The sequence below is a fragment of the Canis lupus genome, chromosome 3 (genome assembly GCF_003254725.2).
Source record: "Canis lupus dingo isolate Sandy chromosome 3, ASM325472v2, whole genome shotgun sequence".
Taxonomy (NCBI): domain Eukaryota; kingdom Metazoa; phylum Chordata; class Mammalia; order Carnivora; family Canidae; genus Canis; species Canis lupus.
The window spans coordinates 31,996,790-32,022,213 of record NC_064245.1 but is presented as its reverse complement, the minus strand read 5'-3'; the positions used below and the strand labels follow the sequence as shown (position 1 = coordinate 32,022,213).

Here is a 25,424-nt window from a genome sequence, read left to right as displayed (position 1 = left end):
TGAAAGACTTACAGGATAGAGAGAAGATCAGACACAGGTGAAAGGAATCCCAAAAATAGAAGAGAAAACAGGACACAATGTTTGAAGAAATACTGACTAAAAAATTTCCAGAACTGACAAAAGATATCAAGCCACAGATTTAAAAAGCTCTGTTTCGAATGTTGCTGAGCATAGATCTTAAATGTTCTTACCTCCCCAAAACACACATGTGATAGATCTGTTAACTAACAACTAACCTCATTGTGGTAATTATTTTGCAATATATATATTTTATATATATAAAATCATCACAATGTACATCTTAAGCTTACACAATGTTATACTTCAATTATAGTTAAACAAAGCTAGAAAAAAATAAAGAAAATAAAAGTAAAGAGTCCTGCTAACCTCAAGGAAGATAAATAAAAAGAAACATACTTTTATGCACATGTAAAATTTGTGTAAGGTAAAAACAAAACAGTATCTCAAAAACAGCTAAGAGGAAATACAAAAACTGATTAGCTTTAATGGAGCAATAACTATACTTCCCGCTGACCTTAACAGAAATATTATAAACTGAATAACAATGGAATAGCATTTTTAAAGAAAATTCCTAACAAAAACATTCTTCTCGAATGAAGAAGAAATAAGAAATTTTCATACACACAAAAATATAATTCATAACCACAGATGCATTAAAGAAAGTATTAAAGGCTATTCTTCAGGCAAGAGAAAAATGATGATAGAAAAAAATGATAGAGAAAAACTAAAAAATTGAAATATTAGGTTATGTGAAAAAATCTAAAATACTGGCTGTATATAATAACAATATTATATGGTTAAAAATGTGCATGTATAAAATTGTAAAACACAATAAAAACATGGTAATTTAAATTAGAAAGAGGGTAAATAAAGTTAAAGGGAACTAAGGTCCTTGCATTGCTTAAAAGAAAGTAAAAATACTAAATTTTAGATTTTGGTAAGTCAAAAGGTGGATGTTTTAATATCTTGAGTAACTATTAATACTAAAAATGTAACAATATACTACTCATATAGATGAAATATATACTAAAAATGTGTGTAATTTCTAAGCCAAAATGGGAGGGAGGGGGTGTTGGAGTGTTAACTAATTAAAAAATATCAATCCAAAGAAAGATGATATGTAGGGTGCCTGGGTGGCTCAGTCGGTTAAGCATCTGCCTTCAGCTCAGGTCATGATCCCAGATCCCTGGGATCATGTCCCACATTGGGCTTCCTGCTCAGTGGGGAGTCTTCTCCCTCTGCTCCTCTCCCCAACTTGTCCTCGCTTATATATGCAAGCTCTCTCTTTCTCTCACAAAAATAAGTAAATGAAATCTTTAACAACAATAAAAAAAAGAAAGATGGAATGTAGAAAGAGGAACAGAGAACAGGAAGGACAAATAAACACTGAGAAGTGTTCAATTTAAATAAAAATACATCAGTAATTGTCTTAATGTAAATACCTAAATGATCCATATAAAAGACCAACATTAAAAAAAAAAAACCAACATTATCATACTGGAATTTTAAACTATTTACAACTTATAAGAAATTATAAAATTTACAAGAATACAGAATGATTGAGGGTAAAAGGCTAAAAAAGATGCACTAAGGGGCACCTGGTGGCTCAGCTGGTTAAAGGACAGATGCTTGATTTCAGCTCAGGTCATGATCTCAGGACTTGTATTCAGCAGGGAGTCTGCTTAAGATTTTCCCTCTCCTTCTGCCCCTTCCCCCTCCACAGTGCTCTCTTTTCTCTCTCTAAAATAAATAATCTTTAAAATTAAGTAAATAAATAAAGATACATTAAGCAAACACTAACTTTACCACAGAACTGCAAGAGACATTCTTTTAGGCACATATAAAGAATTTATAAAATCTCAGCATATAGAAATTATATGACCATATACAAGTTTCAAAGTGTCAAAGGTAAATCACATACTCTGAATGCAAAGCAGAAACCAGTAAAATTTCTGATATGTTTGAAACTTTAAACCAATGAATACAAAAAAATAATTTTAACGGAATTTAAAAAATAACCTGAAATAATGAAATATCACTACATAGCAGTATTGCAGGATACACCTTAAGATTTGCTTAAAGACAAATTTAAAATTTTAAGTTTATGTATTAGAAAAGACAGTGAGAAAATGAGACAGTACTAACCTCAAGAAGATAGGATGAAAATAATCAACCTAAACCCAAACTCCATAGGAAAAAGAAATAATAAAGATACAAGAAATAGCAAAAAAAAAAAAAAAAAAAAAAAAAGGCTAAAATTTGTTTCTCTGAAAAGACTAACTAAACTGATAAACCCACAGCAGGCCCATCAAGAAAAAAAAGAAATAATTCTTTAATAAGTTAGCCTTGAAAAGGAGATAACCCTAGATTCTACAAATCTCCCACATAAGAAAAAAAATACGAATTAGAACTAGACAGGAATTTCCTCAACTTGATTGAAGGGCTATTTATGGAAAAACCCACAGCTAACATTATACTCAATGTGAAAGAATGAAAGCTTTTCTCCTAAATTCAGGAGCAAAACAAGGATGCCCACTTTTTCTACTTCTATTCAACTTTGTACTAGAAGAACTAGCTAAAGCAGGGAAAAATAATATAAGGCATTCAGATTGGAAAGGAAGAAGTAAAACCATCTTGGTTCATAGATAACATGATCTTATATGTAGAAAAAACAAACACAAAAAAAAATTGTCAGTGACAATAAATAAATTCAGCCAAGTTGCTGGATATTAATTCAACACACAAAATGTATTGAAGTGTAGTGTATATACCTATATACTAGCAACAAACATTCCAAAAGAGAAATTAAGAATTCCATTTAATATGGCATAAAAAATACTTAGCAATACATTTAATCCAGAAGGCACAAGACTTGTACACTGAAAAATCACAAAACATTGCTGTAAAAAAAACTGCTGAAAGAAAGTCTAAGTAAATGGAAAAGATATCCCTTGCTCATGGATTGGAGAACTTAATATTATTAAAATAACAATTCTGCCCAAATCAACATATGAATTCAATGCAATTCTTATAAAAATACTGCTTACCAAAGTAGAAAAATCCATCCCCAGAGTTATACTGAATTTCAAAGGAAATAGCCAAAACAAGCTTGAAAAAAAAAAAAAAATCTGAAGGATTCACGCTTCCCAATTTCAAAACTTACTACAAAGCTAACATAACCACAACACATGGTTCACTATTGTCATAAGCATAGGCAAAAAGACCAAAAGAACAGAACTGCAAACCCAAAAATAAATTCTCACATCTATGGTCAATTGATTTTCAAAAAGAGTGCCCAGACTATTCAATGGTGAAAAGACAATCTTTTCAATAAATAGTGTTGGGAAACTGGAAGCACACATTTCGTATAAGAATGAAATTGAACTTTTACACTATACCATGTACAAAAATTAACTCAAAATGGACCAAAACCTAAGTTTAAGAGCTAAAATTATAACCTCCTAGAAAGAAAAACAGGTGCTAATCTTCATGACCTTTAGCAATGGTCTCTTAAATGGACACTGAAAGCAAATATGAGACCAAACACACAGGCCACAAGAGACACAACAGATAAAATGGACTTCATTAAAATTAAAAATTTACGCATCACTGAATCCTATCAAGAAAGTGAAAAGATAACCCAAATAATGGGATGAAATGAAATATTTGCAAATAATCTGATAGGGTTCAATGCACAGAATATTTAAAGAATTCCTACAACTTAACATCAAAAGTTTAAAAATGAGCAATGGACTTACACACATATCCGCTCCCCCCCCCCAAATAAAAGATATACAAATGGCCAAAATGACATGAAAAGAGGCTCAATGTCATTTGTCATTAGGGAAACTCAAATCAAAATCATAAGATAATACTTCTCACCCATTAGGATGAGTATAATTTTTTAAAAATGAAAAATAACAAATGTTGGTGAGGACATGGAGGAAGTGGAACCCTTATATACTCCTGGTGGGATAAAATTGGTAGAGCCAATGTGGAAAACATTTTGGTGCTTCCTCGAAGAACTACCATATGACCCTATAATTCCACTCCCAATTTTAAAAACACGAACTCAAACAGATTTGTACACCAATGTTCACAATAACATTATCCATAATAGCTGAAAGGTGGAAACAATCCAAATGTTTGTTAATAGATGAATGGATAAACAACATGGGCTATGTATGAAATATTAAGCCATAAAGAAATGAAATTCTGACACATGCTACAACATGGGATAAGCCCTGGAGACATAATCCTAAGTAAAATAAGCCAGACAGTAAAAGGTAAATTTTGGTTCCACCTATACATGGCACCCAGTGTCATCAAATTGATGGACACAGGAAGCAGACTGGAGGTTGCCAGGGACTGGGAAAGGGGAGAATGGGGAATTATCGCTTAATGGTACAGTTTCTGTCTGTAGTCATCAACAAGTTTTGGAAATACATAGTGGTAATGGTTGTGCAACATTCTCTGAATTGCACACTCCAAAGTGATTTAAAATGGCAAATTCTGTGTTGTACATATTCTGCCACAATTAAAAAAAAAAAGATATAATAAAAGACATGCAGACTCTCTCCATCTATCCAATTCTACACCCAATGCAACAAAACATTTATTAGTTTCTTGAGACCCTTTTAATATTCTTTATGGAAATACAACCAAACAAACCATGTTATTCTAATTTCCATAGTCCCTCATTGCTTGAAAAAAAAAGATAGCAAGGTTTCAAGTGTGTAAGACCATCTTTCCTGTTTTATTGTGTACACCGTGCAGTGCTCACCATATAAACTTTAAAGACCAAACTAAATAATGTGTGTGCACAATGATGATTTCAATAATATTTTAATGAAAAAGAGCATAACCATTCTACCATACCTGGTTCATTTATTCTGCCAAATGTATGTCTAGTGTTGTGTTTTCTGGTCTTGAAACAGGTTTCACAAAAATCAAAGTCATCACAGTTTCTGCATTTGAATCTAGATCCATTGATAGGAAACATCTGACAGCCATCACACCTATTTTTAAAACAACCATTGGATTAGTAAGAAAAAAAATATGGTCATTTCTTAAATTAAGGTAATTTATTAAATTTAATCCCAAAGAAAACCATTCCTCCCAAACAAATCTAGCAATATAAAAATTAACTCACGTAACCCCAGGATGAACACTAGGCACCAACTCCATTTCTGACAACAGCCCAGTCCAGTGAGACTGCTGAGGAAAGTCAACAATGACATCTTTTCCATTTGCACTGAAAGCTAGGACACAATAGAAATTGCTGAAACATCTTGGTCACCAATAAAAAGAAGTTATGTTAAAATTAAAACTATATCTAATCATGTGATAATTATATTGTAGTTATTTATGTTTTACAGAGAGTACTTCTCTTTTAGAGAGACATACTAAGATACTTATGGATGAACTAACACATGATGTCAATCAGGGATCGACTTCAAAATAATCAAGGGAAGGAATTAACTTAGGCCAGGGGTTGCCAACTATTAAAGCCAGGTGATGGGCACATGGAGGCTCATTTCGCTATATTCTCTATTTCTGTGTACGATTGACATTTTCTACAATGTTTGTTTCTTTGTTTTTAATTACATCAAGTTAAAAACTCCATTTAGTATTAGGAAATAAAAATCACAAGAATAATGTTAAGAGATCTCTTGTCCTTTGGTAAGTACACTCTGCTACTCAAAACGCTAACTTCTGAACCAAGTTCTCATTTTTAAAATTTATGTGTGTTTTAATTTATAAAGCTTCTAAGAACGTCTTAAGAGAAATGTTAAACTAAAGTATAATGTTAAATAAGCCATTTGTTCTTATGTAACCTGAGACATTCTCGCATTCCCCCACACTGGGAAGCACCACTATTATGACCAAGTCTTTCTAATCCAAACTATTCAATAGTAAGAGAGTTTTGTACAAAGTTCAAACAAAACAAAACAGGATCTCTTTATGGCCTTAGAAGAGTTTAAAATAAAAACAAATGCATTTTTAATTCTCATGCAATTGTTAAAATGGACACAGCATATCTTTTAAAGTATACCATGTGTTTGATTTGAAATCTCAATAATAGCACATTAAATATAAACTGAAAAGAATTTTATGTTTCCAGTTCCTAACCCCCACAATTTGCACATTTCCATTTCTTAAATTTAGTCCTAAATTTTTATATAGCAGAGAGAGAGCATGAGAGAGAGAGAGAGAGAGAGAGAGAGAGAGAGAGAAAGAAACAATTCCCGACTGAGGGGGTTGGCCAGACACTGACATATAGGCCATTTGGCAGAATGACTGAACAAGTTTACAGAACACCAATATCAAACAAGGTTACCCGGGACTGTGATAGATCAATACAAAAGCAAAACCACTCTTTACTCAGTCTGATCAAGTTCAAATCTAATCCAAACCACAAACACAACCAGACACCCTCCCAAACCTTTCTTCCCCAATCTTGGTTAGTATGAACTGCTTCCTTGACAACCATTTAACTTCATCCTAATTCCATTTTTTCTGCCTTATAGATTAATATTTATTAAAACACTCATTCTTAGAATTACCCTATTCCCTTGAATCCTCCCCCAAAATATCCAATGCAAACCCCATTAGTTCCTGGTTATACCCACTATGGAAACATCCCATTTTTGAGGGTATGCATCCTCCCGAGTGGTAGTGAGTTAATAAACTTGATTGGGTTCAACTATAGGTGTGTTCCTCGTCTAGAGACCACTGAGAAGCAAAAAAAAAAAAAAAAAAAAAAAAACCTATTTATATATCATAGACTTTCTCCAGACTTGTTTTCCTTTGCTCTTGAAGAACAACAAAAAAATGAGTATATTACATTAGCTGATAAAAAGTTAACATTTGGAATTTTGTTGCCTGGATAATATTACCTTTCACAATCCCCACACTTTGATGAGTCACAGATCCCCACTTGTATTTCGGTGTGGTGACTGAAGATTTGACACGAACTTTATCACCAATCTTTATGTGAGAAGGAGAACTTGGTGGAGGATAGCCTAGAGATTACAATAAGGAAACTATAATTAGTATTTATTCCTGAGAACTCTCTCTACTTCAGAAAAAGCAGAAGAACTTACTCAAGAATGAGCTCACCTATAAGTTCCACATGAATATACCTAACCCAGTAAGTGCCTCCTTTCTGCTGCCAATCACACTGCACATTGAGGTCATGTAATCCATCTCTATCCAATTTGATAACCTTGCCCACATCTCCTTCACACACTTCTTCATATGTTCGACAGCATCTAACCATCATTCCCACCTAAGATTAAAATTAAAGTAAAAATCCAATTCACTGTATAGGTAAGATGAACAATTATAAGGAGCATTATTCTATTTCTAAAAAAGGATGTACTCTCAAGTCATTTTACACTAAACAGAACCAGGGCTCTTTAGGAAAACTGGCTGGCTCAATGTCTGGGGCAGGAAATACATAAGATGAACATGGATCAACTTGTGTCATAAAGCAAGTGAACTCTCAAAGAAAGATCAAAGTGTTCACTCAAAACAACAACCTGATCAGCAGGAATAATAGCTGAAACACATCAGATCCATATCAGCCAATAAATTCAACACAATGATAATAAGCAAAGTTTCTCAGTCATCTTTGTAAGTTCCATGGCACCAATTCACCATTCTGAAAATTGATAAAGCAAAGCAAAACAAAAATAAAAGAAGCATTTATTCTGCCTTTCCTACATAAACTATATTACAAAGAGTAACTACAGTTGATTTAAAAAGAAGTCTTCGGGGATCCCTGGGTGGCTCAGCGGTTAGCGCCTGCCTTTGGCCCAGGGCGCAATCCTGGAGTCCTGGGATCAAGTCCCAAGTCGGGCTCCCAGCATGGAGCCTGCTTCTCCCTCCTCCTGTGTCTCTGCCTCTCTCTCTCTCTCTCTCTCTCTCTCTCTCTCATTCACAAATAAATAAATAAATAAATCTTTAAAAAATAAAAAATAAAAATAAATAAATAAAAAAAAGTCTTGAAAGAAAAAACTTTAGCTAATAAATTTGGAAACCATGACAAAGTTAGAAAACCACTACTGTACAACCCTTCATGATGAGTCTGGGTGATGACACAAATGGCTATCAAAAGCACCAAAGTAGATAGAATACTTCTTAACAGATGGGAGTAGACTAACCAGACCAAACCAACAACACTGGATGCTGATCCATATGATACATTTGTGTCTAAGACACTGCCTGAGTCCAACAACTCCCCCCATTCCACCAGACCTTATTCTGATTTTACAGGAGATGCAGAGGAGGGAGGAATATGTGATCCAACAAAGTTTAGCCACAATAAATGACATGAAAAGGAGGGGGGAAAAAAGGAGGGAAAACTGTTCCAGGTTAAGAGACACTTCAAAAAGACATCACTCAAATGTAAGGTGTATGGCCCTGTTTATATTCAAACTCAAAAAGCAATTTCTGAGACAACTGGGAAAATCTGAGCAACCACTGGCTATAAGATGATATTATGGAATTATTATATATTTTGTTAGTTAACATTAGGTAACAGTAATGTTGTTAAGCTAAAAACAAATCCTTTATCAGAGTGCTTGGCTGGCTCACCCAGTAGAACATAAGACTCTCGATACTGGGGTTGTGAGTTCAAACCCCATGCTGGGAATACAGCTTACTTGATGGGGGGGGGGGGGGGGGGGGGGAATCCTTTATCTATTACAAATAAATACTGACATGTTTACAGATGAAAGGAGATGATTTCTGGTATTTTCTCTGAAGTATACTAACTAGAAAAGAATTAAAACAAGAAAAGAAAGGATTGAAGATACATAAAGGACTATATAAAAAAGTCTAAATAGATTTTAAGACTTAGATGGCAGTAAGAATGATATAAGAAAAACAAGCAAAAATATATTTTTAAAGGTGTCCAAAATAGGAATAATTGAGAAGCACATGTCTCTCTGCCATATCACTGTACAGAAAGCACCTTTGTGTGTCTGGCTCTGGCACTCTTTGTTCATCTTCTGTTCCTCCTCAGTCTTCTGCTCCAGTGACGGTGGCCTCCCTGCTGCTGGGTGCTGTGCCCTCCCCCACCAGGCTTCTAACTTTCTAAGATGCTCAAACATTTGCTGACTGAAAATCTGAGCAAAGCTCCAGGCTAAAACATTTACTCACCTGAATATTCTCTCTCACATACACAGCATAATCATCATTACTCAAGAAATCAGCTCGTTTTTTATATGTCTGGCTCTCTGTTACAACAGCACCAGTAGACTATAAAAGATAAATATATTTTTTAAAAATTGTGACCCAGATAAACCTACTTAAAAAAGTATATAATATTTAAAAATAAAGTATGAAATACTATGCTGTATTTTCACTATAAAATTCATTTTTAAAATATTAAATATAGTAAGCAGAACGAATATAAAAAGATACAACTATAGAAAATTTGAGACATTTCCACATTAATCCCATGAAATGATTTACTTAAATTAGAAGTCATTATGTCATATAAAGCATGTTTTTTAAATATAGTATATTCTACCCAACATCACTAGATGTTGGAACAAGGGTCTGCTTTGAAACTAAAGTAATTAAGGCACAGAAAACCCAGTTAGCACTTAGCAGGTTCACTACATGCACAGCTGAACTGCAGAGAGGCCCCATGGAACAGCATGCAGGAAACCCAGAGCATAGGACAGGTTGACACAGGCAGTGGGGCAACCACACAGGAGGCACTGACCACAGCGTAGGCTACATCGTCCACATCCTCCACCACCTCCTCATCTGAACATTCTTCAGACCCTGTGTCTGCATCCGAGAGATCTGTGACCTGCGCATCAGCATGGTCCAGCAGCCACCCAACCAAGGCCTCCACTCCTACAAGCAAGCACACACAGTGCACTCAGTGAGGATCCACAGTACCAGCCTGCCTGCAGGCTGCTGACATTAGCATTTCAAGGTAAATCTACAAACTAATGTGTGGGCACACTGAGTGAAGCACCCACAAGGAAAATTATATACCTGGCAAGCCAGCAGCATTCCCAGAGGCACCAGGGAGTGACTTAAGCGCAAACTCTATGTTCCTTCTAGGAAATCCCATTTCCATGAGCTGAACCACAATAGGCAGAGCAGGGGCAGGTGACTGTTTGCGCTTCTTCGCTCTGACAGGGCGAACATGCTGCACAGGGACAGGAGTTGTGGCCTCACTGGAGCTGCAGTCTTCAAACACTGGGCTCGACGGATGAGTAGACTCAACAGCCAAACACTGACACACAGCCAGCGCCGCAGCCTGAACAAATGAGAATGGAGCTGGGAGGTTTATAAAAGTCAAGAGACTGGGGTCCCTGGCTGGCTCAGTTGGTAGGGCATGCAGCCCTTGATGGTGAAGTCATGAGTTCAAACTTTACTTTGGGTGTGAAGCCTACTTTATTTTTTTTTCAAAGATTTTATTTATTTATTCATGAGAGGCACAGAGAGAGAGGCAGAGAGACAGGCAGAGGGAGAGGCAGGTTCCCTGTGGGGAGCCCGATGCAGTACCGTTCCTAGAACTCCGGGATCATGCCTTGAGCTGAAGGCAGATGCTCAACCACTGAGCTACCCAGGTGACCCTGGAGCTTACTTTAAAAAAATAAATAAAGGGGATGCCTGGGTGGCTCAGCAGAGGTTAAGCATCTGCCTTTGGCTCAGGGCATGATACTGGAGTCCTGGAATCGAGTGCCACATCGGGCTCCCTGCAGGAACCTGCTTCTTCCTCTGCCTATGTCTCTGCCTCTCTCTCTGTGTCTCTCATGAATAAATAAATAAAATCTTTAAAATATATATATAAATAAATAATAACCTTTTAAAATAAAAAATAATATTTTTGAACTTCTATGAAATGCAATACAGAAGTATGGAAAACTCACACTTTTTAAATGAATGGATAAAACATCTTAACAGCCACGACAACTTTCACAGTTTAATGCAGAGGAAAGATGTGATGGTCAAGTAACTCCTGCTTCAGCATACACAGCACACAGTAAATTAGCCAATTATCAATGTCCATTCAAGAAAACTTCACAGCCACTCTGAGTGGGAAACAAGCTGAGCAAATTAAATGCAGAGTGAGTGGGGCTGGATGGGGAGAAAGGAGTCCCTGACCCCTTCCCCATGACCAGGCAGTGTCCACAGTCTCCTGCTCTTTTCCTAAGATAAGCCAGAGAGGACACAGAATTCTCTCATGTACCATCAAATCAACTCTTAACGATTCATGGGTTAAAAAAAAAAAAAAAAAAAAAAAAAAACCGCTCTGAGAGTTAAACATGGTTAAAAAAAAAAAAGTAAATAAAGAAGATTGGGAAACAAATTATAATCAATCAATGAATGTATGCATTTCTGGAGTCTACATTTGGGACTCCCTACCTCCAGTACACACTCTTTCCCTGAACTATTTGAACTTTCTGCTCCTCATCTCCAGTTACTCTCAGGGGGCCTATGACTTACTATTTTTGTAAACTGAGCATTTGAGGAAGAAATTAAGAAGAAACTGAGAACTCCCTTAAGGCTTAAGCTTAGGAAGTATCAAAAACCAAGGGTTTGCTCTGAAGTGTGAATAACTCATAAGTGACAGGCTTCATCTTGAAAGCTTACAATTCTCAACTGGACTGAACTAGGAGTTCTGGTAAAGGGGAGTGAGAGTGCACTGGACTAAGCCTCTACTGATAATAGCTATGAATTCTGAACAAACTATTTTCAAAAACTGTTTGAAGGTCCTGGAGAACAGCCAAAGCCTTGGCCGTATAACTTTGACCATGGGGGAATAGGTATAACCCTTGACCATGGGGGAAGCCAGCAAGCAAGCAGTGTTATTAGACTACAGTCAGAGGCTGGAATTCAGTCTTGCCAGAGCAATTAGAAGTGAAGGAGAAATCATAAAATGTGCACACGGATTATCTCAAATTATTGACTTATTCCAAAACTGAGCATTTGTGAGACCCTGAAGAACCAAGCGTAAGGAATTGCTGGAAGGCTAGAGGGATTCTATAGCTGCCCAGTGTTAGGGAGACAGTCTGAGGCCCCAGTCCAACCAAGTTAGATAGAATTGGTCAAAGTATAGAGGTTTCCACTGAACCCTTGGAAAAGATTCTAACTCCTGAGGAATTAGAAAAAAGAAACCAAGGCCTAAGTGCAAAACAAAAACCACCACAAAAATTCTAGAGCCAAGTGTCCAAAGGATTGGGGAGAAAGGTCAGATAATGAACTATCTATGAGAATAAAATGCTACATTCTCCAGAAAATGCTGACAGGACACAGCGCCAATACAATGTAGTATCTAAAACATTTAAAATATATTAACAACTGTAGATATGTGAAGAAGCAAAACCAATAACTGATTTTTTTTTTCCAATAACTGATTATAATCAGAAAAAAAAACACCCAAATAGTAGCAGACTGACAGCTGGCCCAGGTGTTAAAATTACCAAACAAGAAATTTAATATAACTATCAGGAATATGTTGTAAATATACATACAGTAAAAAATAAAGAGTGGAGAGATACAAACTGTCAGGAGAGCTATAGAACTATAAAGTAAGAATCCAAATGGAAATATGAGATCTGAAAATACAAAATAAAGAATTTCTTAGATGGCAAATTTAGACCCAACAAAGCAGACAGCCTGACCCTGAAAACAAACCAATACAATTATCCAAGATAATTAACCAAAAGAAAAAGACCTACAAAACAAACAGAAACTCATTTAATAATCTTTCTTAGCAAAGAACAAAATGAGAACAGAACAGGAAAAAATAGTTAACACGTTTCCAAATTTGGTGGCAGGGGAAAATATCAAGCCAGAGATACAAGTAAGTTAGTGTATCCCAAGAGGATGGGGCAAAAATATACATACACATCTTAGCCAAACTGCAGAAAACAAAACAAAACAAAAAATTATGAAATATTAAATGCAGCCAGAGGGGGGGAAAGGCATTTCATACAGAACAAAAAGAATGATGGCTGAATTTCCATTAGAATCAATGAAGACAAAACAATGAAAGATCTCTCTTTGCTACAAAAGTCCTTCCCAATTCTTAAAGGATAACTCTACATTTCCTTCTACATCTTTCCTCTTAACACTGGGCACCTCCCAGTGTGATTCCAGGTTGCATTCTGCCCAATTCACTCTTTAGTTGCTCTAAGTGTCCTCTTTTTATCTCTACAGGTGACTAGAAACGCTGCCACACTATGACCACTTTCTTTCCCTGATCTGAGCTCTCATCTTAGTGGTTTTCAGATCTAACAAACAAGTAGTTGGCATTCAGGCCATTTCAAAGAAGGTACTGCTCCCTATCCTCATGCCCAACATTTCTTGCCTTCTCCCTTTCCATTCCACCTTCTTCCTAGCTCACTATGGGATTGCTGTCAGCCCTCCCATCAGCCTGAAGCAGATGCTTCCTCACTCAGGATCCCAACTGCCCTGGAGTCTTGGTCTCTGAAGATTTCTATCAGGGTACATTCTGCCTGCCAAATTGAGCACTCAAGGTTTTGTTTTTGTCTCTGAGATTTTACCCAGAGTTTTTTTTTTTTTTACGTATTATATAGAAAGAAGGGTTTTTATTTTGTTAAAGATTTTAATTATTTATTTCAGAAAGAGAGAGCATGTGCAGGAGAAGGAGCAGTGGGAAAGGGAGAAACAGATGCCCTTCTTAGCGGGGAGCCTGATGTGGGGCTCAATCCATTCCAGGTCCTCAAGAACTGACCTGAGCCGAAGTCAGACACTTCACTGACTGAGCCACTCAGGTGCCCCGAAAAAAGGATTTTTAGAAACATCTAATCCTTCATGCTACAGGCCATGAAAAGTCCCCATCACTCTTAGACCTGGTCAATGTCACTACTATGGGAACATTCCCACAGCCCCAACCCCAAGTTACACTGCACAGAACATGTGTTCCACAACAGGACAAGGACGGAGAGCCTGGCCGCAATAGGGCATGCCCAAGAAAGCCCTTGGAGTGAATGGAACAAGCATGCCAGTGCAATATTCCTAGGTCTAATGGAGCTTCTTCAATATTTCCTGAAAAAAGATCACACCATAAATATTTGAGCATCTGAACCATGCTGAATCTCATTAACTGTTTCATATAATTCACATATGTTCAAAATAAGGTTAAACTTCAGGGCACTTGAGTGACTCAGTCAGACATCCAGCTCTAGATTTTAACTCAGTCATGATCTCAGGGTTGTGAGCTTGAGCCCTACATCGGGCTCCGCGCTCAGTGCAGTCAAGCTTGTCCCAGCTTGCTCTCTCTCAAATAAATAAGTAAATAAAAAATATATTTTTTTAAATAATAAGGTTAAACTTCAACTCATACATCTTCTAACCAGTACTGCAATGTTCCATGACAAACATGATTAAAGTCTAGCTAGTCATAAGAATTATTTTGGCATATCATTTAAATTTCAAAATATATCCTTAAGAAAACACACATTTGTGAAAAAAGTTGTTCCGAATTTAATGTACCAGATTAAAATTGCAGAGGCTGTTACTGTACCTCTAACTCTTGTTTGTCAAATATAGCCTTCACTGGAGATGGCTGGGTGGCTGAGGCTAGTAACTGCTGCAAGAGGATCATTGGAGGCTGTGGCCCCTCAGGAGACATGTCCCCAAGGTCAGGGGATGCAGCTGCTCCATCATCTGAATTTAAAAACAAAATATGCATACATTATAATTTCAACTCCTAACATCTCTTTACCATTAAAGATAATGCACTGAACGTGTCAAATCGAGTATGAGCTCTACCTCTTAAAGCACTGGGCCATCAAAATCTTCAAGGCTCAGATATCAAAAACTACTCTTTTAAAGAATTTTCCACTCCCTGGTTCTTTGGTATCTCCTTTATTAGTTCATCTGTCTCTTTAGAGACCTCAGAGACAACAACAACAACAAAGCTACTCCCTGATTTTTGCCTTTGGTCTAGTTCTTCTACCTTCTCTTTCTTGATGCATACTCACTGCTTTAGAAACCCTCCTTCCACTTCTATGGACACTCTCAAGTTTGTATGTTTAGCCCTGGCTTTTCCTACTAACTTTTGTTCAGAACATAAATTGACACCAATCCCAAATATGTTGTGTGGTAAAATCTTTTCGCCTATTTTAATCTGAGTAGCTTTGGGTAAGCTTTAGCACTTCCTGTTTGCCCCAGGCCCACTGAGTCCCATTGCCTTGAGCCCACTCATCATTTGAGTTTGCTGGTTGGCTAGTGACAACTTCAACTAACCCTCTTGATCAGGAGCCGGAAAATCTTTCTCTTGAAGGGACAAAGAGTAAACACTTCCACCTGACCAGCCCCATGTCTATCACAGCTACTCAACTCTGCCACTGAAGAGTACGATGACATGTAAACAAGTGGGCATGGCTGTGTTTCCATAAAGTATATAAAAACAGGTGGCCATGGTAACCTGTCAAGCCCTGCTCTACACAGCTCTGTCTGGAGCCCCTACTCTGTCCCAAGCATGTAACCCTGATTCAGTCCCATCCAGAACTACTCACCAGAGTGACCAAAGAATAACCAACCAAATTCCTTGGGCTCTGGTTTCCTGATTTTTTACAACTGCGGCTTACCTTTAAGGTCTCTATCTTACAGAATAAATCTGTACTTTAATTAGATTTACCTTATACTCACATTAAAATTAAATTCACAATACACTCTTAAGATTAAGAAACAAAACAAGACATATCACACTCCACTGGACTTTCTAATTTTTGTCAAAGGCACTCCCCTCTGCCCTCCCTGTAACTCAAGCTTGAAACGTCAGCCATCTTTGACTTTTCACTGGTTTCCCATGCACTTATCATCAAAAAACACTACACCATCACATTATCTCTTGGAACCTTCTTTCCATTTTTCATGCCTTCCCCCAGAAGACACCTTATCCCTTGACACAAAAACAATTTTCTCATCTCCATGGCCTTTCTTTTTCAAATACTTCCTATACCACACTAGTAGATTTATCATCCTGAATTATCAGTCTTTATCATGTGAATCCCCACTACAGTCCTAAATTAGCCTTAAGTTTCACCCTGGGATTCAAGGCATTATATCACATGAATTCAGGTGATCTCTCCAGCTTTTGCCTCACGTTCATCAATAAACCTGAGCTCCTTGAAAGGGAAGCACTTCAACACTCACTGATATGTCTGTGTCCCTACTGTCTCTTCCACCAGGATGGAGCTTCCTCATCACACTGCACCTAGTGCTTGCCACACCCTTCAGAAGCTGCTCTCCCCAGCCCTCAGCCATCAGAGTCCCCACGACACCCGTGGAAGTGCAATTACACATTCCACAGTGCACTGGCATCATACCCTGCACAGAGCCATCTGCATTCATTTCCTCTTCTCACTCTGACCCCACAGAGTTTGGAACCATAAGTAGATTATCCTGTTCCCCATAATACTTTAGCATGTCCTTTAATAGTAGATAATCAAAAACATATTTCATAATTTGGGGTTTTGTTCCTACTTAAAATGATATAAGGTTATTCTAGAAAACTGGAATAATATAGAGAAGTATAAGAAAATAAAGTCAGCTGAAAATAAAGGGGGAATCTATGGTATATCTACAAAGAGATATACAAAGCAATGTGCTTTTTTATTTTATCATGTTCATGTTTCCATGGCAATGAACATATATATGTATCATCACTGTGAATGGTGTCAAGGTATTCCACTATGTGGATACACCATCCAATAATGGGCATTTAGGTGTCCCTAGTTTTCAACCTAAAAGCAATACCAACAAAGAAGCCATAATGAGCAGTTTTAAACACATATCTTCATGCCTTTTAATGTGATAAATTTCCAGAAGATAACTCATATGTTTTTTGGTTTTTTTTTTTTAATTTTTATTCATTTGTGATAGTCACACAGAGAGAGAGAGAGAAGCAGAGACACAGGCAGAGGGAGAAGCAGGCTCCATGCACCGGGAGCCCGACATGGGATTCGATCCCGGGTCTCCAGGATCGCGCCCTGGACCAAAGGCAGGCGCCAAACCACTGCGCCACCCAGGGATCCCGATAACTCATATGTTAATGGAGAGATACAGATATAGATATGTGTGTATATGCATTTTAAAGTGTAACATTTCCTCAAATGCCCATTATATAGTTGTACCAACTTAGATTCCCACTAGCAATGTGTTAAAGCAGTACTACTTTATACATGTATAAACTACCTGAAGGCCTTATTAAAATGCAAACTCTGATTTCTTAGGTCTGGGGTACAGCGTAAGAGTCTGCGTGTCTAATATGCTCCTATGTGCCATCAATGCTGCTGGTCCATGAGCCACACTTTAAATATCGATGCAGGAGAGCACTGTTTTTTTTTTCCCTCCCTTTTACCAGATGTCATCAATCTTTTGTACTAGAAGACAATGACACTGCCATTTACACCCTGTTGATTATTGGTCAGGTTGCATATCTCATACATTTAGAAGCCATCTGTTTCCCCTTTTATGGACTACTTATTCAAGTCTTTTATCCCTTTTATGAACTACTTATTCAAGTCTTTTATCTGTTTTCTATGGGAGTACCTGCCTTCCTTTCAGATCTATAAGAGCTTCCTTAAAAAGATACCTGTGTGAGCAGCTATGACATCCTGAACAGCTGGCTGAGACAAGATTTGCCTGAGCTGGTCCTGGTGGGAAAGCAGTGCACGGCCCGCCTTCAGGATGTAGAGTTTTAACTGCTGGCACCTCAGCAGGTCCAGATCTACTTGTCCTGTGGGAGAAAAGGACTTAGCGAAAATGACACATCCTGCTTGGGTTCTTCTCACCAGCTGTCCAGCTTTGGGGAAGATATTTTGTTCTCTGCACCACAGTGCCATGGCTGCAAAGTGGCATAAACAATGCCTGGTTCTGTGGGAAACAGCTGGCCATGCCAAATACTGTCAGTAATGAAGGACTTGTCTTTTCCAGTGCTATGACTAAGTGCTTCTAGATAAGCATCCTCTACCTCCCCCAGGTCTTTCCCTTTTCCTGCTCCCCACGCAACTACTTTGATGGGTTGGGGTGAAAATTAAATGGTTTAACAGATCTGTTAGGTATTAGCATAATCAAATGTTTCCCACATTGCTGAAATTTCAACCAGATACCTACATTTCAAACAAAATAGTTCCACATTTTCTTGCCAGAACTTCTCCAAGACAATTTTGTTGGACACTCACAACATATGGTTCTCTAACTCAACAAGATCACAGCACTCCCTGAGGCCTTATCTAAAAAAATGACTGCAGAGGTGCCTGACAGCCAATTGAGGAGGAAACTAAGATAGCTGCCACAAAGGTGTACGCAGACTACAAGCACAGCAGGACTACAGTTGTATAACAGTGTTCCAAGGCAGGACATGTTTGTTGGAGGCCACAGAAGGCAGTATAGCAATGTAAGATGGAAGAGGATAGAGGAGGATAGGTGGCTTTCAGGCATCCAGCCTAACTGCCTGACAGACAAGTTTATTCACTGTGATGGGGAATGGGAACTAAGGGACAAGGTTAGTGGAATTCTGAACATGCTACAATGTACATGCATGTAGCCCTCCAGTCAGATATGTGAACTGGATATCTAGAGTTAAAGGTGATTGCTATCATACATACTGCGGCAGCAATCACAGGAATAGGGAGAGATAGATGAGAAACTCAGTAAGAGTGAGCACAATGAACCTGAAGTTATGGAGAAAATCATAAGAATTTCCAATGTGCAAAGAATAATCAGGGAGAACTCTCAAAGAACATGCAAGGGGCAGTGTAAGGAAAATTAAGGGAGCAGTATTCCAGACCAAAGGAAGGAAGGCTTTCAGCAGAGGTGACCTTGGTCTTAGCCCAATGTCGACAGATATGAAGCAAGGCAGGTTCAAACATACAGGCCTTACTGGGTCTGGCAGAGAAGAGGCCAAGAGCCAGAATGCTAAAGGGCCATGGCTGGAGGGCTAACAGAGAGGGAAAGAGAACACAGATTCCTCTCAAAAGCCTGTTCAGAATAAATGCCAGCACTGGAGAACAGGCATGGGGAGAAGTCTGGGGTTCTTCAGGAGCCACTCCCACCATGGTGTCATTCTTTGTATTATACACTCTTATCACCATGCTCAAGGTTTCATGCCCACTGTAACTTAGCAAATGGTCAATCCACTGGAACCCAAAGACTTTGGCAATGACAGGAACTTGCTCTGACAAAATGCAAAACATTGTCCAGGCAATGCCAGGTAAGACTGTACCTAATTCATCACGAAGCACCATGTACTGACCTGCAAAACCCTGTTTAGGTGATTTTTTTACTTTATGCTTTTCTAATTTGCTTCCGGCGAGGTTTACCAATTGAGCCCAGACAGACAGCATGGGCTCTGTGAAGGGCAGGTTGATGACGCTGAATGCCACGGCAGGTAGCTAAAGCAAGAACACAGAAACCATCAAAGACTGTCCGATGAAATGAACAAATGAAATGTTCTAAAAATTATCATAACCATGAATCTTAATTCTGAAATTATCACACATATCCGTAAGTCTTCTTACATCCGAGAATAATCATTTTAAATGATGACATCAAGGCAAAACAGAGACATACATATGTGAACATAACCTAAATTAATTTGTTTCTTTAACAACTTGTCAACAATAATTATGTCAGGGCATAATTCTCAGGCATTTTCTATGCATTTCAAATTTTCTACAACATGTATATTCATTTCTGTAATAATCAAAAACAGTATTTTACAGAAAGATACAGCCTGATTACACTTAGATCACATCAAAGTAATATAAATCACTCACTTTCCCTATATATCCCTGATAAATTTAAGATGACAATAGCTGCTACATAAATCACGTCACTCAACACAATTAATAAGCATTTTCTACATGAAGAAAAGTCATTTTTTAAGGAATTACTTTTAAATTTCTTTAAAAGTTGAGTTTTTCAATAAAAAAAACTTCAAAATTTTAAAATAATTAAAACTAAAAACATACTTAGAAGTACCTTCTATGTTGCTAATGCCCTTTTATGTCTTTGGGGCTAAAATAAGACATGAACTACTAATCCATGTAACACCATGAGACAGGCCCTATTTATCACCATGGCACAAAACAAATTAAGAAAAGATAGATGGCTTTCCTCAGGTTGCATAGCCTCCTAGATGGTAGACATGAACTATGAAAATCAAGTTCATTCCAGCACTGATGTTAGAACCCAGATCTAGTATAAAACTCCTCTGCCTCGGGATTCCTGGGTGGCTCAGTGGTTTAGCACCTGCCTTTGGCCAGGGGCATGGCCCTGGAGTCCCAGGATCAAGTGCCAAATGGGCTCCCTGCAGGGAGCCTGCTTCTCCTTCTGCCTATGTCTCTGCCTCTCTCTGTGTCTCCCATGAATAATAAAATCTTAAAAAAAAAAAAAAAAAAACCTCCTCTGCCTTATTATCAAGTAACTGAACACAAGTTCACTTACTGGTTTCAGCTGATTCAACGGGCAAACACGACACATCCGCATGTCTGAGAATTGTACAGTGATTCTGCCCTTCGGAGTTATGCGAGTTACTGTGCCTTCTCCAAACTCATCATGCATGACTTGTCCCCCCAGCCGTAGGCGACCATCGATGCCTCCAATCACAGCCAGGACTGCCATGAGGCCCCCAACCTCAGGGTTTTCAGAGTCAGGTAAGTAGTCCTCTAACAGGGCCTAATGCAGACAGACAGCTGGGTTGAAGAAGAGAGCCCAGGGAGCTGCCTGTTTCTTACACATTTACAGCTAAGCCATTTTTATACTAGTTTCTTCAATAGTTATTTCCACTTGAATATGTTTTAAAATATCTTTAAACAAAATACATATCAACTTAGAGAGATAATTTAAAAGTTAAATCAACATTTGACAGAGAAAAGTTAGCAGTTCTGAAAAGTGGCACCCACCCCCTCTGATGGCTTTCCTGTGCAGCTGCGGGTGACCGAGTGGAGCTGAGAGTTGATGTACTTGTTGATGAGTCCATTCCACTGGCCCAGGGAGTGAAGTGTGCGCAGCAGTGCCACCACCTCTTCTGCCAGGGTGCTGCTATGGGTGGCAGTCAGAGAGGCCTGTGGGCGTGCCCTCCGCCGCCTCAGAGTAGATTCTGAAAGAGAAGTATGAGAGAGGAGCTACATGGTGCCCTGTTCACTTCATCAGTTCACACAAATAAGGAGAGCTGCCCACCTCTGAGGAATGGGATATCTGAAGAACAGGTGGTAAGTAAGCTGCCCAGGAAACCAAACAGCTTTTCCACAAGGCACTTCATATCCCTTGCCCTTTCAGTCTTGTCCCATGATGGAAGCACTGCTTGCAGTAAATGCACAGCTAAGATCTGATAAAAGGCAATTTAAAATGGCAAACATTAAAGAAAACCACTATCTGTGATTTTAGATTAAGAAATAACAGATTTTTCTTTTATTTTTTTGTTCCTATAATGCAATAAATTATGAGAAAATTCAGATATTCATTTTTCTAAAATTAGATGATTATAGCCAAGTTAATTAAAAATATAGATTATCAGGATTTTTTTTAAAAAACCTTTATTACAGATGCAGATATTTATTGAATTAAAAAATAATTATTTTCAGCTTAATTCTTCTAAAGACAATTATACTACAACTTCTATGAAGCACCTAAGAGCAGCTGGCAGGATTTATCACTTCAAAGAAAAAAAAAGTCAAGTACAGTTTAGTGACTTAATTTAAAATAATCAAAAACTTCAGCCTCTTACACTAGAAAATCTACATTGGGTTGGTCCTAGTCCTTCTCTGCACTCATTATTGAGTACAGGCACCTAATTATAATGACTGGGAGGACTGGTATCTTGATGCCACCTCTTAAGGGGGTCCTACAGTCCCAAAATTCACACTGAGCAGGATGAGCCCAGCAGTACAATTACCTGCCGTTGTAGTGAGGCGGCGGTGAAAGGTGCGTGTCCCTCCACAACCTTCATAAGCAGGGCAATCCACTGTGGGGAGCTGAGGGCAGCACACATGTGTGGTGTAAGTGCAATGCTCCGCACGAAGCCCAGCGTGCACCAGCTCCGGTGCTGCTCCCGGCATACCAGCCTGTTTGGGGAAGCTGCCAGAATGAAACAAACTAGCTTGGCACCAAATTTCTAGAAATAAACACTCTGTACAATCTACACTTTTAATTTACCTACCATGTTATTTTCAAAAACAACCTAACTTCACAAATATCTTACCATGTCACTCAAAGTGAGAGCAGTGGGAGAATAGCTCAAGGAGCATTTTACAACACTTTTAAAACCTTTATAGTAACTCAAACCAGTTAAAGCATTTCAGGTACTTATTATTTCTAGACAATAAGAAAATGACTCAATATTCAAATAGTAATTATTAAGAGTGAATCTTGTATATTTTTTATAACCTCATATGTGTTTTAAATATCTCCCATGATCTTGTTTACATTTCATCTGCACCGTACATTTCCAATCCAAGTTTAAGAAGTCTGCATTAATAGAACAAGACAAGGGAGGTTTTTGTGAGGCTTATCCAATTTGATGCAACTGACCCTCTCTGCTTCTCCTGGCTTCCAGGTCTCTGCTCATGGTCACCCTGGGTTTCCACTCTTTCCTGGCAGAGGCCCACCTGCCAGGGCTCAGCTTTCCTGCTCTCCAGGCTCCCAGGGGCACCTCCTTCAGACACATGTAAATGCCTGTGCTCAGTCACACAAACACATTAACTTTCATACAGTCACACCCTACCACAATCACACACACTCATTCTCATAGTCACTGATAAATTCACACACAATCACTCATAATTACTCATAAACAGATACACCCAGCTACTCACACACATTCACACTGCCACTTCATACTCAAACCTGTAGCCACTCAAATACCCAGTCTTACTCAGAAAAAAAACTCTCACACTTACACCCAGATTCAGTCACATACTCACAAGCACTCTCACACTTACACACACACTGGTTCCTCCCACTTTATCAATTCATTCTCCTCACACGTACCCATTCACATACAAACATTTCAGTGGGTTGAACTGTATCCCCCAGAATTCATGTTCACCCAAAACCTCAGAATTTGGCCTTATTTGGAAATAAACTCTTTGTAGATATACTTAAGGATTGAGAGGACATTATACTGAATCAGAGTGGACATTAAATCCAATTAAAGTCTCTATAAGAGGCAGAAAAGGACACAGAGACACAAGTCAGCCCTTTGTGTGAAAATGAGGCAGACTGTAAAGTGCTTTAGCCTCAAGCTAAGACACCTTGCAGCTACCAGAAGCTGGAAGAGACAAGAAAGGATCCTCTCTTGAAGTCTCTGAAGGGAACACAGTTCTGCTGACATCTTGATTTTGGACTTCTGGTCTCCAAAACTCTGAGGTTCTATAATTCTGTTATGCGCTGAACAGTGTCCTCCTGCTCACAAAACCAGTATGTTGAAGTCCTAAACCCCCATATCTCAGAATGTGACTTATTTGGAAATGAGGCCATGGAAGATGTAATTTGTTTAGAAGAGGTTGAACTAGATAAGGGGGGGAGGTCCCCCTAATCCAATTATGACTGGTGTCCTTATTAAAAGGTGAGATTTGGTGACAGATAAGACACATAGGTGAAGATGAAGGCAGTAATCTACAACAAAGGAATGCCAGAGATTGCCAGCAAACTATCAGAAGTTAGGGGAAAAGCCTAGAACAGGTCTTTCCCTCACAGCTCTCAGAAGGAAACAGCCAGTTGACACCTTGATCTTGAACTTCTAGCCTCTCGAACATGGAGAAAAAAATTTAGGCCACCCAGGTGTACGATACTTTGATGTGGCACCCCAAGCAAACTAACCAAATTTGCAGTAAGTTGTTATAGAAGGCCTAGGACTCTAGTACACATGCACACTCACCCCCATGGACACACCCACTTACATACACAGACACACACAAACACACACACACACACACACACACACACACAAATTCATAGTCCCAGGACTCTGTAGGCAAGCCCACAACTATTCATTGCATACATGTTTTGTCCGTCGTTCCACTTTCCACTAACATTCGCAGAAGCCCACACAGGGTCTTGGTGGCCTCACTCTGCATGACTTCAGCATGGACTCCAGCAGAGAGACAAAGAGTTTGCAATAAATTAACAGTACTGGTAAGCATCATTGCAGTAGGATGAATGTTCCTTTCAATTTGTTCAGCTTCTGGAAAAAAGTATCAAAATTAAGAACCTATACTCCCAAATAGAACTGGAAAATGTCCCTGCATGTAATTTAAGAGATTTTAATAACACAGTCTTTTAAGGAATTTCATATCACAATTGTTACAGTGGAAAGGAAAGTGGCTTTTTACAAGAAAAGATGGGATTCAGGATGCACTAAACACCCTAATTGTCTCTACCTTCCTCAAGCAAAATAACCCTTCTAAATTAGAGTTTAGTATTTTAAAAACAATCTCTGCATATAGGTCAGAAACACACAGTTTCAAATATTTATTCTTTAGAAAGACAGCTTATCAAATGTCAGAAGCTGGGATCCCTGGGTGGCTCAGCAGTTTAGCTCCTGCCTTCAGCCCAGGGTGTGATCTTGGAGTCCCAGGATCGGGCTCCCCGCATGGAGCCTGCTTCTCCCTCTGCCTGTGTCTCTGCCTCTCTCTGTCTCTCATGAATAAATAAATATTTAAAAAAAAAAAAAAACCCACACACAAATGTCAGAAGCTGCCCGCTGACAAGGTAACTATGCCCTGGATAAAGATGGAAGTGCCTGAGCCAGGGAGGGGAACCAGAGGCTCATGTGTCCACAGCATTGACTTGGAGGCACAGAACAGCTAAGCCACAGTTCTTTCACTTAGCTCTGCTCAGGCCCTGACTTCCCTGAGTGAAAACAAAGCCAGTCCTGACCATATTATGTGTGACTCTAGGTTTCACATGTTACTCCCAACAGCCCAAAAAAAGCAGGCATCACCTGTTCACATCAGAGGGGACCTAGACCCCCACAAGTGACATGGACTGAGCAGAGCCTTTTCCACTCTCCACACCATCCATTCTCTACTGAGCTCAGCCTCTCCTGACCATACAAATGACTTCCAAAGTCCAGCACCTGAGCCCCAGGAATCAGCCCTGGTTTCCTGAGACCAGCCATGGGAAGCTTCATTCATACAAGGTCTGTTGGACACATCTAAAAATGTCATGATGTCCTCCTCCCACAACCTTGGATTTCCTTAGATAGGATTTAACTGGGTTCACTCCAAATTCTCACCTCTAGTTTCTTTAAGGCAAGACAGTACTAACTCCACACTACTTCTAGTCCACCAGGCGCTGGCTCACTATCTCATACACAGGTTCTGAGCCAACCAACAAGGTCCACCAGAGGTAAAGACATAGCAAGCACTGCATTACCAAACCCTTCT

At 38.7% G+C, this 25,424-nt stretch overlaps 1 protein-coding gene across 7 annotated transcripts in view; it reads right to left on the bottom strand.

Annotated features, from left to right (window-relative positions):
- HERC2 (HECT and RLD domain containing E3 ubiquitin protein ligase 2) overlaps nt 1–25,424 on the bottom strand; it is a 241,470-nt gene that overhangs the window by 91,038 nt on the left and 125,008 nt on the right. For 6 of the 7 annotated variants that reach the window (XM_025437755.3, XM_025437759.3, XM_049107999.1 and 3 more), the window contains 15 exons: nt 24,038–24,220; nt 21,932–22,113; nt 21,217–21,364; nt 20,940–21,136; nt 20,482–20,712; nt 19,289–19,427; nt 17,627–17,770; nt 14,549–14,691; nt 10,042–10,309; nt 9,761–9,897; nt 9,190–9,288; nt 7,144–7,312; nt 6,921–7,046; nt 5,174–5,282; nt 4,900–5,039 (listed from right to left, as the gene is read on the bottom strand). In XM_025437755.3, the coding sequence (XP_025293540.1) occupies nt 4,900–5,039; nt 5,174–5,282; nt 6,921–7,046; nt 7,144–7,312; nt 9,190–9,288; nt 9,761–9,897; nt 10,042–10,309; nt 14,549–14,691; nt 17,627–17,770; nt 19,289–19,427; nt 20,482–20,712; nt 20,940–21,136; nt 21,217–21,364; nt 21,932–22,113; nt 24,038–24,220 (2,415 nt within the window). The remainder of the gene's footprint in view (nt 1–4,899; nt 5,040–5,173; nt 5,283–6,920; nt 7,047–7,143; nt 7,313–9,189; nt 9,289–9,760; nt 9,898–10,041; nt 10,310–14,548; nt 14,692–17,626; nt 17,771–19,288; nt 19,428–20,481; nt 20,713–20,939; nt 21,137–21,216; nt 21,365–21,931; nt 22,114–24,037; nt 24,221–25,424) is intronic. The other variant, XM_025437758.3, reaches the window with a different exon arrangement.